Source organism: Pogona vitticeps, chromosome 5 (assembly GCF_051106095.1).
Source record: "Pogona vitticeps strain Pit_001003342236 chromosome 5, PviZW2.1, whole genome shotgun sequence".
Lineage (NCBI taxonomy): Eukaryota > Metazoa > Chordata > Lepidosauria > Squamata > Agamidae > Pogona > Pogona vitticeps.
The window spans coordinates 44,756,743-44,771,636 of NC_135787.1; the positions used below are offsets into that span (position 1 = coordinate 44,756,743).

At 42.4% G+C, this 14,894-nt stretch overlaps 1 protein-coding gene across 2 annotated transcripts in view; it reads right to left on the bottom strand.

Moving 5' to 3' along the window:
* GATB (glutamyl-tRNA amidotransferase subunit B) overlaps window positions 1-14,481 on the bottom strand; it is a 66,554-nt gene extending 52,073 nt beyond the window's left edge. For both annotated transcript variants that reach the window (XR_013545883.1, XM_020781327.3), the window contains exons 1-2: window positions 14,297-14,481; window positions 12,254-12,404 (exon numbers count right to left, since the gene is read on the bottom strand). Coding sequence is in view for 1 of the 2 variants with exons in the window: in XM_020781327.3 (XP_020636986.2) it covers window positions 12,254-12,404; window positions 14,297-14,448 (303 nt within the window). In the remaining variant the exon portion in view is untranslated. The remainder of the gene's footprint in view (window positions 1-12,253; window positions 12,405-14,296) is intronic.
* Between the last annotated feature and the right edge of the window lie 413 nt (window positions 14,482-14,894).

The window sequence follows — 14,894 nt, forward strand, 5'->3', positions numbered from 1 at the left end:
TCTGGTTCCTCTGCCCCTTGTGAATCCAGCTTGTACTTCTGGGAGTTCTCAGTCCACATACTGCTGAAGTCTACCTTGGAGGATTTTGAGCATAACCTTGCTAGCATGTGAAATGAGTGCAATTGTTCGGTAGTTGGAGCATTCTTTGGCACTGCCCTTTTTAGGGATTGGGATGTAAACTGATCTTTTCCAGTCCTCTGGCCACTGTTGGGTTTTCCAAACTTGCTGGCATATTGAATGTAGCACCTTAACAGCGTCATCTTTTAAGATTCTAAATAGTTCAACTGGAATGACATCACCTCCACTGGCCTTGTTGTTAGCCAAGCTTTCTAAGGCCCATTTGACTTCACTCTCCAGGACATCTGGATCATGGTCAGCAACTACATTATCTGGGTTGTCCTGGATATCCAAATCTTTCTGGTATAATTCCTCTGTGTATTCTTGCCACCTCTTCTTGATGTCTTCTGCTTCTGTTAGGTCCCTCCCATTTTTGTCCTTTATCATGTCCATCTTTGCACAAAATGTTCCTCTAATATCTCCAATTTTCCTGAACAGATCTCTGGTTTTTCCTTTTCTATTATTTTCCTCTGTTTCTTTGCATTGTTCATTTAAGAAGGCCCTCTTGTCTCTCCTTGCTATTCTTTGGAAGTCTGCATTCCGTTTTCGGTAACTTTCCCTATCTCCCTTGCATTTTGTTTCCCTTCTCCTCTCTGCTATTTCTAAGGCCTCGTTGGACAGCCACTTTGCTTTCTTGCATTTCCTTTTCTTTGGGATGCTTTTTGTTGCTGCCTCCTGTACAATGTTACGAGCCTCTATCCAAAGTTCTTCAGGCACTCTGGCCACCAAATCTAGTTCCTTAAATCTGTTCTTCACTTTCACTGTGTATTCATAAGGGATGTGGTTTAGATTATACCTGAGTAGCCCAGTGGTTTTTCCTACTCTCTTCAGTTGAAGCTTGAATTTTGCTATGAGAAGCTAATGATCAGAACCACAATCAGCTCCAGATCTTGTTTTTGCTGACTGTATAGCTTCTCCATCTTTGGCTGCAGAGAATATAATCAATCTGATTTCGGTAATGCCCATCTGGTGATTTCCATGTATAGAGTTGCCTCTTTTGGAAAAGAGTGTTTGTGATGACCAGCTTGTTCTCTTGACAAAACTCTATTAGCCGTTGCCCTGATTCGTTTTGAACTCCCAGGCCAAACGTTCCTGTTGTTCCTTTTATCTCTTGACTCCCAACTTTAGCATTCCAATCCCCTATAATGAGAAGGACATCTTTCTTTGGTGTCACCTCTAGAAGGTGCTGTAAATCTTCATAAACCTGGTCAATTTCAGTCTCCTCAGCATTAGTGGTTGGAGCATAAACTTGGATTTCTGTGATGTTGAAAGGTCTGCCTTGGATTCGTATTGACATCATTCTATCATTTTTGAGATTATATCCCATTACAGCTTTTCCCGCTCTTTTGTTGACTATGAGGGCTACTCCATTCCTTCTACAGAATTCTTGCCCACAATAGTTGATATGATAATCATCTGAATTGAATTCGCCCATTCCTGTCCATTTTAGTTCACTGACGCCCAGGATGTCAATGTTTATTCTTGCCCTCTCCTGTTTGAGCACTTCCAGCTTCCCAAGGTTCATAGATCTTACATTCCAGGTTCCTATGCAGTATTTTTCTTTGCAGTATCGGACTTTCCTTTCACTTCCAGGCACGTCCACCGCTGAGTGTCCTTTCAGCTTTGGCCCAGCCACTTCATTAGCTGTGGAGCTACTTGTACTTGTCCTCCGTTCTTCCTCAGTAGCATGTTGGACGCCTTCCGACCTGAGGGGCCCATCTTCTAGCATCATATCTTTTAGCCTTTTGTTTCTGATCTTGGCAAAGATACTGGAGTGGCTTGCCAATTCCTACTCCAGGTGGATTGCGTTTAGTCAGAAGTCTCCACTATCACCTGTCCGTCTTGGGTGTCCCTGCACGGCATAGCCCATAGCTTCCCTGAGTTACTCAAGCCCTTTCGCCACGACAAGGCAGCAATCCATGAAGGATCTTCTACATAAATCAAATTGAGACAGAACTGTCCCCACTCCTCAAATGACACCAAAGAGACCTGGAACTGCACAGGATTTGTGAAATACTCTAGAAGAAATTATTGCGGTTCTACAAACAAATTCCTTTCCATTCATACAACTCCTTCCCTTTTCACCTCTGCCACAATCTTCTGTATGAGGGCAGAGCTAGCTTTCTCTCGGATGTGATTACAAACCAAGTTCTTGTTCTTGTCTAGACTTATTTACATTATCAGGAGTGCAGAAAGTCAAACAGAGAGTAGTATGTACTGTTACTCATTTTTGCTTGGACATGAATAATGCCACTTCTTAGGAGCAAAACACCAGTTAATTAATGGGAAATGATCCTTGAGAGATTTATTAACTACAGCGTGTATCAATCCTGACTCTAAGGACATCACAGATTTGGCTGTGGAATTTTTTTAGCCCCTCAAAATTAAAACTCTACATCTAATAAGGCAGTAAGGTGTAGCCATATATTTCGAGCATTTAACTAGAATGCCATTAAACCTTTAGTATAATTATTATGGCTTTATAGATGCTTATTATATGTTTGAGAAAATGGCTAGGGTTAGAATAAAGAATACATTAAATTAACTGAAATGCTTACCGGTGGGGAAATGGACCCAATTAGTCCTGACTCAAAGACGAAAACGAGGGACTGCATATAATGGTGGAGAGCTATGTTGTTTTACAGTCAAAATAGTTTTGTGTGAAGCAAACGTTTTTACTTTCAGCAGTTAGTTTTATCTTCTAAACATAAAAAAACCCAATACAGTGGTGCTCTGCTAGACGATTACCTCGCAAAATGACGAATCGGCATGATGATGAGTTTTTGCTATCGCTATAGCACTTCGCAAATCAGTGTTTCCTATGGGCAATTTTCGGTATACGATGTTTCAGGCTGTGCTTTGCAAGATTTTGTTTTCAGGACCAATTTCGCAAGACGACGATTTTAACAGCTGATCGGCGCCTCGCAAAACGGTATTTTCAGGACCGATGCTTTACAAGACAGCGATTTTGACAGCTGATCGGCACTTTGCAAAATGGCTCCCCTATGGGCGATTTTCACAAAACGATGACAATTTGTCCCCATTGGAACACATTAAACAGATTTCAATGCATTCCAATGGGGAATCGCATTTCGCAAGATGATGTTTTCACAAGACAGCGATTTCAATGGAACGGATTAACATTGTCTTGTGAGGCACCACTATAATTATTCCTGCCTCAAGAGCTTTTCTTTTACCTTCTACATATGTTGTAACTGATCATACTTCTATTTGAAACAGAATCTTTGTCTAGCCATTTCATTTAATTACAATCTGATTCTGATATACAGCTTAATTCTATTCAGGCTCAGCCCAACTAAGTTAAATAGAGCTTACTTCCAGGTAAGTGTCTGCTGACCACAGCAAGAATGCAACTGGGTTCTTCTACTGATGCTAAAGCTTTTTCAGTGGAATTGAGAGAGGGATGGTCCCACCTCAGGGATTATCCAGACCTATTCTATTTCATTCACCAACCCATTACTCCTCCAGAAGTACAAGTTGGATTTCGCAGGGGCAAAGGAACTAGAGACCAAATTGCTAACATGCGCTGGATTATGGAGAAAGTGAGAGCTGGACCATAAAGAAGGCTGACCGCCGAAGATCCTTTTGAATTGTGGTGCTGGAGGAGACTCTTGAGAGTCCCCTGGACTGCAAAGAGATCAAACCTATCCATTTTGAAGGAAACCAACCCTGAATACTGGAAGGACAGATCCTGAAGCTAAAGCTCCAATACTTTGGCCATCTCATGAGAAGAGAAGACTCCCTGGAAAAGCCCCTGATGTTGGGAAAATGTGAAGGCAAGAGGAGAAGGGGACAACAGAGGACGAGATGGTTGGGCAGTATCATCGAAGCTATCAAAATGAATTTGACCCAACGGTGGTTATTGTTTCCTTTTTGTTTGTTTCTTGTTGGCCATGGCTCTTCAGCCCCGGCGACAATGGCAAACAAGCTACAGCAGGAAAGGAAGAGGCAAGGAAAAGAGAGGGAGGGAACGAATGACAGACCATCAAGATTGACGGATGGACAGGCGCGAGCTCTCTGCGGCAGGCTGGCGGAAGGAGAAGCACACAGCCAATGTGTGAGCGGGACCCCTTCTTCTTCTCAGCTGCAGAGAGGATGAGGTGACAGCAGCAGCAGCCTCACCAGGTGACCCATGGGGGGGGGAAGAAAAGAGACCTACTGTATAAGCAGAAGCCCCAGTGCTGCCCAACCCCTGAGAAGACTGCCAGTCAGGAAGAGGGCTCCCCTTCTGGATGCATGGGCGCTTCGGGGGGGGGGAGATGGGACCCAGCCCCTACGAGACGGGGAGGAATCCCCGCGCTTGCCAAGTAGGTGCCACTGCTCCTGCTCCTGCTCCAGGTTGGGCTGAATTAGAAGCCAGGCAGATTTTGAGAGTGGGTGGCCATGTCGTGTTTGCGGGTGGGTGTGTTGCACTTGTGCGCATGCGCACCAGTGTGACACACCCCTCTGCAAGCATGACACCTCCCCGTGCGTGTGTGCATGTGTGCAGCAGAGATTCATGTCCATGGCCCAGTTAAAGGAAGCCCACAGATTGACGCCAGGCCACAGACCGGGGGTTGACGACCCCTGTCTAAGATGTTGATGATATAAGCATATACTTCTTTTCCTTTAATTGCTTCATCTTAATTCACTAAACTTTACTGAAATATTTGGATGCTCAGTATGTGTGTGATGTGAAAGAATGATTGTTATATAGGCTCTGGGTGGATAGGTCACACAATCAGGGTTCTGCACAGCAGAGGTCCCCAACCCCTGGTCTGCGACTCAGCCGTGGTCTGTGGCCTAGGCAGGACTGGGCTGCGGACACAGATCTCCTGTCCCCCACGAGCGCCCCCCGTACATACACGCCCTGGGTCTTGCAACCCCCTGTGTTCATGTGCGCAAGCACAGCACCTCCCATGAACGTGACACGCCCCCTGCACACATGCGCACAAGTGTGACACACAACCCTGCGAGTGCAACATGCCCCTTGCGAGTGTGCCATGCCCCTCCCAATCAGTCCATGGTTGGGAAAAGGTTTTCTGCGCAAAGCTATTTCCATTACCACTATTCATGGGAATGTTGGTTTCAGCCAGAGATCTGGAAGCACACAGATATCACAGACCTAAAAACAGAGTCAAAATCTCTCCTACAAGACACAGAGTGGGTTGACCCCCGATTAGTATGCCCTTTATTTAGGTATAGAGGAAACCAGGGAGTTTCACCATAAACCCAATTTACAGTAAACACTGTAAAAGAATAATTGTGATTTATAACTTTGGCTTGCATGGGGACAGACAAGCTAGAACTCAAAGATGGAAGTCCTGGCCTTTGTTTAGTGACTCCTACTTGCAAGGATAACCAAGATGGAGAAATCAGGTGGTATTGATTCATTCAATTAAGCAAAAGGCCTTTATCATGTAAGATAACACACATGATAAAGGCCTCTCATCTTATGCTGGCCCCAGTGTCATTTATTAATTTGTTGATGTACACACTAGGGTTAGGATGAGAGAAAGCGCAAAAATCTTGTAATGATATGGCCACTACATGGGCTTAATCAAGTATACTGTTGCAGCCTCTGCATACAAGTTTTCTCATTTACACAGACCGTTGGAGTGCCTACCTACAAACAAAGAGGTAAGACTATGCAGTTCTCTTCCTCACAGGGAAAGAGGGGGCCACAGAACGCATAGACAGGGCAATGTGGCTCTCTGCCAAACAAGCATTCTTAATCCTGGTTTGGACTCTCTTCTGACTTGCTTCCAAAATCCACCAAATTACAGAAATAAACTAAAAGCACCAAACTTCAATCTAATGTAAATGTCTAGCACCTATTACAAGTTCATCGATTCACTAATCTACCACAACTGTGTTGCTAGAAAGCAGATCTTGCATAATAAAGCTGGTGCTTATGGAAAAGAGAAATTCAATAAATGCAGCCCTACATTATGGATACAAATTGGAAAAAAAGATGTTCTCAGTGCTAAACCTCAATGTGTATGCCCTGGTTAAGTTCACTGATAAGGCTGGATCCTTCTCTCAGGTTAATAAAACCATTCCATCCCTGGCTACCTCAGATGAGGTACATTAATAACTGCATACAGAATTTAACCAAGTTTAAAATGGACTCTCTTTTGTGGTTTGTTTTAATTCTGCCAAGGCAAAACTAATTTAAGAAAGATCAAAGAAATATTTAGATACTGAAGTCTGGGATAATGAAGTCCCTGTTGGGGGAAAAACAACCCTATACAGACATACCGATACAAACCTTTTTGCTATCTATATGTCAGAGTAATTCTTCATACCGCTGGACTCCTCATGTTTTAGACTTCATTCCCTAAGTGACAGTTTAATCTTCTAATTTAATTGATATGGAACTTTAGGTTCAAAATAATTAAGCCATACACTTTCCCAGTTTAACTTTTTCCTCAACTGTAAAAAATAAATAAAAATCCTGGCACACACCTGAGACTGGCAAAAGTCTCAAGGCTGACCTCATTTAGAAACCATTGTAGTCAAGATGAATTTTTCTATTGGGTTTCTTCAATTAGAATAGATTTAAGGCAGCTAAATGTTACAAAACATTACACAGCTATTTCAGAAATGATATTGCTTAATGTTTCAAGCATGGCCATCAACTCCGGGCTAGGTTCTCCAGTTGACAAATCTAAGCACATCACACCCACATTTTACTGAAAAACTAGCTTGGAACAGATGGAAAGAGATTTTTCAAGAGGTTAATTTCTACAGATAATCTTTATTATCTAATTGTTATTCTAATTCTAATATACTATTCTTCCTGAAATTACTAGGCTATCACAAAAATCCTTCAAAATTCCACTGCTTGCCCTTCAAAATCCTTCACATGCTCCCACTCTGAATCTGCCTCAAACATCGATATCACTGTTCACCATTACCATCACTATCATCTTAGTTGTCATCTCCTCTGGACACTCCATCTGCAGCAAATATCCATACTATTTTACATTCATGACTCACCCATATTCTTCCACAATAATTGGCACCTACACAGGTAGTTTAAGTAGAGAACTGCTAAACAGCCTCAAGCAAAGACATGCAAAATTAACCAATGCCCATTCAGTACCTTTGCTAAGGGCATTAAGCAGGAGCTCTGTGGCTCCTTGATCTTCAATAGCCACTCTCCATGTGTCTGTCTAGTATGGTGTACCAGCTGTCAGTATGTCTGTCAGTACGGTGTTAGCTCAGTTAATGCCTGAACCCTCCCTAAGCGTCCTACAAAATTTCATAGATCTCCAGGAAAAAAACCCAGAAGCCTGTGTTTCAAGTTACAAGTTTTAAAAGTATTCTCCCTTTAGGGCAAATTTTCCTGCACCCCTTTAATTTTTCTACTCTCTTAAACACACAAGGTTTTGACAAGTGTTTCTATCTTTCTTCCAACAGCACCTAATCACATCTTACTACAGTATAAGCTAAGAGATGCCACCTCAATGCTAACTGCTCGCCATCCATGCCTATCATGAATATAACTACCTGCTACAAATCTATAAATCTTAGCAGTTTTGGACTGACACTAACTCATCCACATACCCAAGAGAGTTTATGAACAGGCTTCCTGTCAGTGGACAAGACTGGAAAAAAATTCCAGATATCTGAGCTAGTAACATCCAGTGGACAGAAGCCATAGATTTTTCTATTTTAGGTTGTAAGGGCGGAAAATGTGTTGGGATGCCATCAGTAAGAGGCAGGGATTATGGTGGAAAACACTATTCTTTTTCTTTCTTTTTTTATTTTTACATTTCTAGGCAAACATACAAAACTAAACAATTCCATAACAGTAATACAAACATTCATGTAGGTGCAGTGCAAATCTGTGGGTACAGGCAATATGCACTCAAAGTACAGTGCATATTGGCTCCAGAATTTAGCTCACTTTGGAGTTTACACCATATCCCGTTAAAATTCCAGGCAGTGTCCTTTTGGTCTAAATTCCCTTGCAACTTCCACAATGTATATGATGGGGGGATTCCATGTTGTAAATAAAGCATCTGCCTTGGCTATCCCTTTTGACAGTTTACAAGCATGTGTTCATTTTTCTGCCAGTGCTATCTGCCATATTCTTTCAAACCAATTCCCTGCTATCACCCCCTCCTATGTCCTGGTGAAAACACTATTACAATTCTTTGAGGAGTACAGTATTTTGGGATACCAAAATGCTTGATACACAAAGCAGTGTTTGCAACAGCTCTGTAAATTGCCTGAAATTGGCCCTATATTACAGGTCTGAGAATGGAGGAGGAGAAACTGATTATGGCTGTCCCTAATGAATCCATTTTGTTTCTGATCATGGGGCATTCTTGGCAAAGATACTAGAGTGGCTTGCCAGTTCCTACTCCAGGTGGATTGCGTTTAGTCAGAACTCTCCACTATGACCTGTCCGTCTTGGGTGGCCCTTCACGGCATAGCCCATAGCTTCTCTGAATTACTCAAGCCCCTTCGACACGACAAGGCAGCAATCTGTGAAGGGGAATTTGACACAACTCCGGGAGGCAGTGGAGGATAGGAGGGTCTGGCTCTGGTCCATGGGGTCACGAATAGTCGGACATGACTGAACGACTAAACGAAACGAATGAATCCATGGAAGAAGTGAGATGCAAACCAGAGATTTCCTGATTTCTGGCTCAGTCATCATCATCATCATCATCTTAGAACTGCAGAGCTGGAATGGACCCTTTGGATCATCGAGTCCATCCCCTGTCAAGGAGGCACCATAGGGAACTGAACTCCCAACCTCTGGCTCCGCAGCCAGACGCCTAAACCACTGGGCTATCCAGCAGTTCAGTCTCTTAACCACTACAACAATTTTAAAATTGGGAATGCTTAAGGATTTTCTTCTTCGTTGTCATCTTTGGCTTACACTTGACTGTTGTTACTTTCTGACATAAACTTTATCTATTCCATAAATATTAATAGCCTTGACTTTAAAAACCAATGGGATTTACACATGCATCTGCTGTTTTATTTCCTTAAAAAAAACCCTTCCTCTTTCATCTCTTAGTTTTAAAACAGATAGCATTTCTGACTTACAGCAACAGAAGGCAAATTACATTTAGGTAATACTCTATTAATTTACTTATGCAACTAATGAGACTTTTTTTACACACTAAAGCACTCTCTTAAAATCACAGGGCCCACATCTACATTGCTAATGGAGGATCAGTCTTTCCTAAAAATAAATACTGCAAAGCTGTAGGAGTAAAATGGAACAATAAAATTCCATATGACATTCTAACACAAGAGTACTAACATTTTAAAATACCCCTTTAAGATTATCTACCACACAATGGGAAAAAAAGAACCTCCCCCCTGCCCTACATAGAGAAGAAGTCTCTGTTGGTGGTGAAGGAGAGCAGGTGAGCCATCAAACTGACTACTAATCAGGAGCTCTTATCTCAAAAAGAAGTCTGCTCCAGCTTAGGCTCCAGACTTCCCACTAGGGAGCAAATACAAAAGAAACATAATTTTCTCCCAAAATACAGGAAATTTATATAAGAATATGGCAGGACTCCTGCAGGCTCCCTTGCCCGTAAGTTCAAGTACAGATCTGCCTGTCACTCTTTAGCACAGGAAATTGGTAGAGATAAACAGCAAGCACTAAGCAAGGATTTCAAATAAGACCTAGCATATCAACACCCAACACTCCACGTACTGAACCACATCGCACTCAAATGTTGTTTTGGCCTGAGGAAGGTAGGCCATTTTGTTGGACAACAGCTTTCTAGTACCTCAGGCTGAGGTCCTTCTCAACCATACTGTTCCATGAGAGGCAGAAATGACTACACTCTCATTTCTTTCTTGTGGTTTTGTTTTTGCAACAGCATGAATTCTACTGATAACATACAAAAATAAACAGCCCTACTGAGGTATTTTTAAAAAATATTAATTTGAAAGTGTGAGAATGGAGAGAATTCTAGCTCCACCATCTACCTATCACTGTCTCCTCACAAATCTTCTCCATGTGATCAGGAAGCCTAATTTTTCCACAATCCCTAATTACGTGGAAAGACTCCACATGAAGCAGAATCCTTCCTAATCAGGGAGTTCCTTTCCCTGGCAAGACAAAGACAGGTGAAGAGGAGGTGCTAGAACTCTCTCCCTACTCACACTTTTAAATTAACTTTCATAAAAAGCCTGAATAGGGCTAAGATGGATATCCTCTCATTAAAACTTAAGACTTTTTCAGAGGCCCTGCTCTGAGTGCCACTAGTCAAAAGAGGTGAGGCAACTGACTCCTAGCAAACGGCCTTTCTGCTGGTCTCACCTTGGTTATGTAACAGCCTCTCCAAAGATTCCCTATCATCATTTTTATAGCATTTGAGTACTCATATTCATTCTTATGATTTTCTTGCACTGCCTTCTCACCTTAATTGTATTTTGAGCTTTTGAGTTTCAAAAGTTTGATTTTGAACTACTAAAATTATGCTACTGTTATTTTAGAATGCATTCTTAGTTCAGTATTTGTGAGCTCTGAAGGAAATGTCTTCTATGGGGTACCTATATACATTTAGTAATAAACAATGGCTATCTCTATCATTCCCATAAGAGGCCAAATTGAAATGATCAGTTGTGAACAGCAAAACATCCGATATACATCTCCAGTCTATTTCTAAATAGCAAATTATGCAGCTCAAGAGAAAAACTTCTGAAATTCAATATTGCACATTGAATACATGGGCATTTTAGAACAACCATGAAGTGATTTGTTGGGACCTAGGCTGTTTCAATATAAGAACTGAACTTGCTAAAAAGTCATGCTGTGTTAGCCAGTTGCAGGACACAATCTGAACTCAGAGGTTTTTCATGGCTTAGAAACCCTACATGTTTAAACCATGTTTTGTTATGATGTCAAAACCCACAATTGTGCCTCATAACTGATCTTGCTTTCCCATTTGCCCAAGTTAAAACAGAAGCTGAGGGGGAAAAGGCAAGGAGAAAACAAACAAAAAAAATCCCAGAAATAAAGAAGACAACACGCAGTTTGGTGGTCTGCTGTGCAATATATGGCCTAGTACATGCCATCACTTACGTTGTGCAAACACTGCTACTCTTTTGTCTCAGTGATAAAGTACAGTGGATCCTTGACTTACGGAATTAATCCGTATTGGAACTGTGGCCGCAGGTCAAAAATTCCGTAGGTCAAGGCTCCATTTCTCATAGGAATGCATTGAAAACCCATTAATCCGTAACAGGCCGGAGAAAAAAATCCGGGGCTTCCAAAGCTGCACCCACTGCCCTCTGCCTTCTGTCCCCACTGTCCTCTGCCTCTCATTCCCATGGGGACAGGAGGCAGGGGCACTGGGGACAGGAGACAAGGGGCCAGTGGGTGCACCTTTCTAAGCCCCGAAAGCCGGCAGCGGGTGCGGAGCGGCTTTTGGGCGGATCGGCATTCGGCTTTCAGAACTTAGAAAGGTGTACCCACCGGCGTCTCCTGTCCCCGGTGTCCTCTGGGCATCGGGGACAGGAGACAAGAGGCGAGTGGGTCCAGCTTTCTAAGCCCTGAAAGCCCAAACCTGAGACCGGGTGCAGAGTGGCTTTCAGCTTTCCCCGCCTCCCCTCACTCGCAGCTTTGGAAGCTGAAAGCCACCCTGCACCCGCTGTCAGCTTTGTGCTTTCGGGGCTTAGACCTGCAGCCTACGGACTGGAAGTGGGAGGCGGGGAAAGTGCCAAACTTGAATTTGGTGCTTTCCCCACCTCACCCTTCTGGTCCGTAGGTCGATTCTCCAGCCACAAGTCAAAGTGAAACTTTGCAGCTGGAGAAGTCTGTAAATTGAAAAGTTCGTGAGTGGAGCCGAACGTAAGTCGAGACTCCACTGTAGTGAGTTGTAAACAGGCAATTATACAAGCCAGATTTAGTAGAGGCCACAGTAATCTAGCCACTTGGACAGGAATAGCGTAACCACTCATTGTTTTGTATGACTGATGACAATAATAATAATAATAATAATAACAATGAATACCACAGATGTAATAGCAACTGCCTTTCCTGGATCTCTTTCTCTTTTTCTCTTTCAAAGTCAGGAGAGAAAGAAAAGGGATAAGGACTATCCCTTTTGTTTAAAGTAAAGACTGCAACATCGATTGAATTTTAACTTACTGGCAGAGTTCCTGGTAAAGAGGCATCAAAGAAAGACACTGATGAGTTAGGTGCTGCTGCAAATTGAACTTGAGAGCCAGAGAAAAGCTTTGAGTTGGAGCAAATCTGTGCATGGATTTCCAGGCCCACCACTGCTGCCCATGAAACATCACTGAAAGAAAGCCAAATGGCAAGTAGTTTAAATTAATTATGGCCATTATAAGATGGGATAAACAAATAAATAAATAAATAAATAAATAAATAAATTCATTAGGTAAGGAAACAGGATTTAAATTTAATGAGCAGCTGGAGAAAAATACAAACATCTACAACATCTGAATTCAACAGCAAGCCAGAAACCCACCACTAGTATATAATCAATGGTGAGAGGTCTCTTGAAATGCTCTCATTCAACACAGCTAAAAATTATCCAAAGAGGAAGCATGTCACTAAACAGCAGGAAAAAAAATGCACAACATGAAGGCTTTCATCATTTTAAAGATGTGCATTTCAGTAGTAAGACTTGTCTACAGAGGAAGGCTTTGTTGGACAGGTACCTGACTTTGTAGGCAATGGAGATGATAAAATACAAGATAAATATTAATTGATTTCCTTCTAAGTTTGAGAAATCTCCAACAGACAAGTGGCATATTCAATTATGGATATACTGTCAGGTGGCCACTTTCAAGCTGAGAAAGGTGGGTCTACAGAGCACTGTTAGCACTGCATTAGCATACAGATCAGTAGTCTGGCAGATGATAGAGAAATCATCTTTTTAGCTCAAGGAAATGACTCTCTGAACATACTGAACAAGAACAAGCACCTCCCTATCAGCTGAAAAGTAATTGCTGCTCTCACATCCATAATCTTTTTATGAGCCAGGGAACAGAGTCACCTTTACTGCATGAACTGCTTGACAGGTTCTGTAAGTAATTATCTGGACTTCCACAAAGACAGACAAAAATGTAATATTTCAGTGGTGAAATCAAGCTTATGCCATAGCAACAAGAGAAGCACTTAGATCACTCTGATAGATATGTGGCATACAGAACAGCATTAAGCAAATACATCAAAACGTAATAGACCTTCCCTCTGAAATACGTATTAAAATAACTTTTTAAAAGAAAACAAGAAAAGTTCAGGTGTTTGTAATTTTGCTACATTATAACCATTACAATCATGCCACAGTGAAGTTCCATACCACAGTAAAAGTAGCATACTTCAGATTAATTACAATTTATTGTTGGTTATTGTTTTGATTTATTCCTCACTGACTGTGTCCAAAACTTCCTGATGCAAAAACAAAACAGTTATGCTGTCTGACAGCTGTTGACAGCAAAAATCCTGGGATGAGCAGACATCTATAAAATTGCTCATCTTGCCTTGAGGTTGTGGGTGGAGTGGGAGAACCCCTGGATAAACCTGATGTAAAAGAACATCACCAAGTCTATCTTGTTAAGCATGGATGCACTTATAAACAAACCATATTAACATGTTTTTACCACACGTGGTTTGGATGGAACTGCCATTTAAACCCTCCTCCACATACACAGTTTTCTTACAGGAAAGCAAGAGTGCTTAACAGTGCGGACTGTACATTTATTTGAAAGCTCGCTGCAGCTTCATGCAGTTATATCTTCAGTAACATAAACGCCTGCATAGTTTTCACATTCACACATAACAACGAATGCCTTTTCCCTCACAAAATGTGAGTTGTGGAAGGGTCCTCAGCCTACATAGCTGGCTGCACAACGTCCCTGGGGTCCTTGGATATCTTCCAGTTAGGGAACGGTGACTCTGAATTCTCTCATTCTCCGGGTGCTTTTAGTTGCCTTTCTCGCTACGAGAATCGACCGTTTTTATTTTTGACTTTCACTTAAAAGTTACCTTATCTTACTTTCACCTCAAATGAGCAGGCGTTTCATGTAACGGAAAGGGCCCGATATCGTGTAAAATTAACGCGCAAACAACACGATCTTACTGCAAGGAAAGCATGAAGGCAGGCAAACAAGACCCTCGTCCTTCAGCTACTCGCCCCCCCCCCCCGACCAGTCATTGTCATACCGGTTCTGCTTCGTTGTGGTTTCCCTTATACTCCGGCAGAGCGCGCTAGCGGCCACCGGACCCTCCCGGACATGGAGTTCGGCGACATTCCCCACGTTCCGATTTCCAAGCCAAAGCAGATTCCGGCAACGCCGCATCGTGAGCATCGCCATTTTGCTCAACAGCGGTGAGCTATCAGGTGATCTAACCGCCCTTCCGCAGCCTCCTGGGAAGTGTAGTCTTGGGTGGGCGCAAAGTGGAGGAAAAGGGACAGGAGATGGGAAAGAAAGACTACATTTCCCGTGATGCACGACGACGGCTGCTTCGAACTCCCAAGGGAACAGTAGTAAGAAGCGAGGGCAGGTTGATACTTTTGGTGGCACGTCAAGTCGAAATAGGCCAATGGTTCACGCTCCCTCTGGTGGCAAGTGGGAAAATCAAATCAATCAATCTTGAAAATCAAAAGACATCTATGGTGATTTAGGATGTGGGATGATTTTTCTGGAGGCCAGATGAGGAACAGGACGTGGCTCCTGTACTACAAGTAATTACTTGGAAAAAGGGAAACTTCCACAGATCCAACTTGTTACGAAAGTTACATTTGATAACCTTTCTTCTT